This window comes from Pterocles gutturalis, unplaced genomic scaffold (assembly GCF_000699245.1).
Source record: "Pterocles gutturalis isolate BGI_N339 unplaced genomic scaffold, ASM69924v1 scaffold37709, whole genome shotgun sequence".
Lineage (NCBI taxonomy): Eukaryota > Metazoa > Chordata > Aves > Pterocliformes > Pteroclidae > Pterocles > Pterocles gutturalis.
Genome location: NW_010131950.1, coordinates 1 through 520, shown reverse-complemented (window position 1 = coordinate 520; position 520 = coordinate 1). Strand labels below are relative to the sequence as shown.

At 64.6% G+C, this 520-nt stretch overlaps 1 protein-coding gene across 1 annotated transcript in view; it reads left to right on the top strand.

Moving 5' to 3' along the window:
• LOC104467125 (cleavage and polyadenylation specificity factor subunit 7-like) overlaps nt 1–401 on the top strand; it is a gene marked incomplete at its 3' end in the record, with an annotated part of 4,361 nt that extends 3,960 nt beyond the window's left edge. Inside the window, exon 2 of the mRNA XM_010080764.1 lies at nt 183–401. Coding sequence (XP_010079066.1) covers nt 183–401 — 219 coding nt within the window. The remainder of the gene's footprint in view (nt 1–182) is intronic.
• Between the last annotated feature and the right edge of the window lie 119 nt (nt 402–520).

Below are 520 nucleotides of genomic sequence, written 5' to 3'. Positions count from 1 at the left end.
TGGGGGGTGTTGGGGGGCTCCTGCAGAACGGATCAATCCTCCAGAGCCCCGTTTAGGCTCTTCACAGCCCCCAGGTCCCCTTCTGAGCTGCGGTTTCACCCTCGGGGTCTCCCCTTCTGAGCTGCAGGTCCGTCCCCAGGGTGTCCCCTCTGCGGAGGTGCTCACGCTCTCTCCCCCGGCAGGACTCGGAGTTCAGTAATGCCGATCAGATGGACCTGTACGACGACGTGTTAGCAGCCAGCTCGCAGCCCTCCGAAAACCGCACCCCCAGCTCCGAGGCACCCCCGGAGATCCGTCAGGAGCCGTCTCCCAAACCCAACAGCAAACCTCCCGCCATCCTGTACACCTACAGCGGGCTGCGCAACAAGAGAGCCGCCGTCTACGTGGGCAGCTTCTCCTGGGTGAGTGGGAGCGCTGCCTCGCTGGTTTGTGCCTCCTGAGAGGGGGCTCCAGACCCCCTGCCTGGGCAGTTTGGGTCTCCCGTGGTGCGTACGTGGTGGGGATCCTCCAGAAAAGCCTC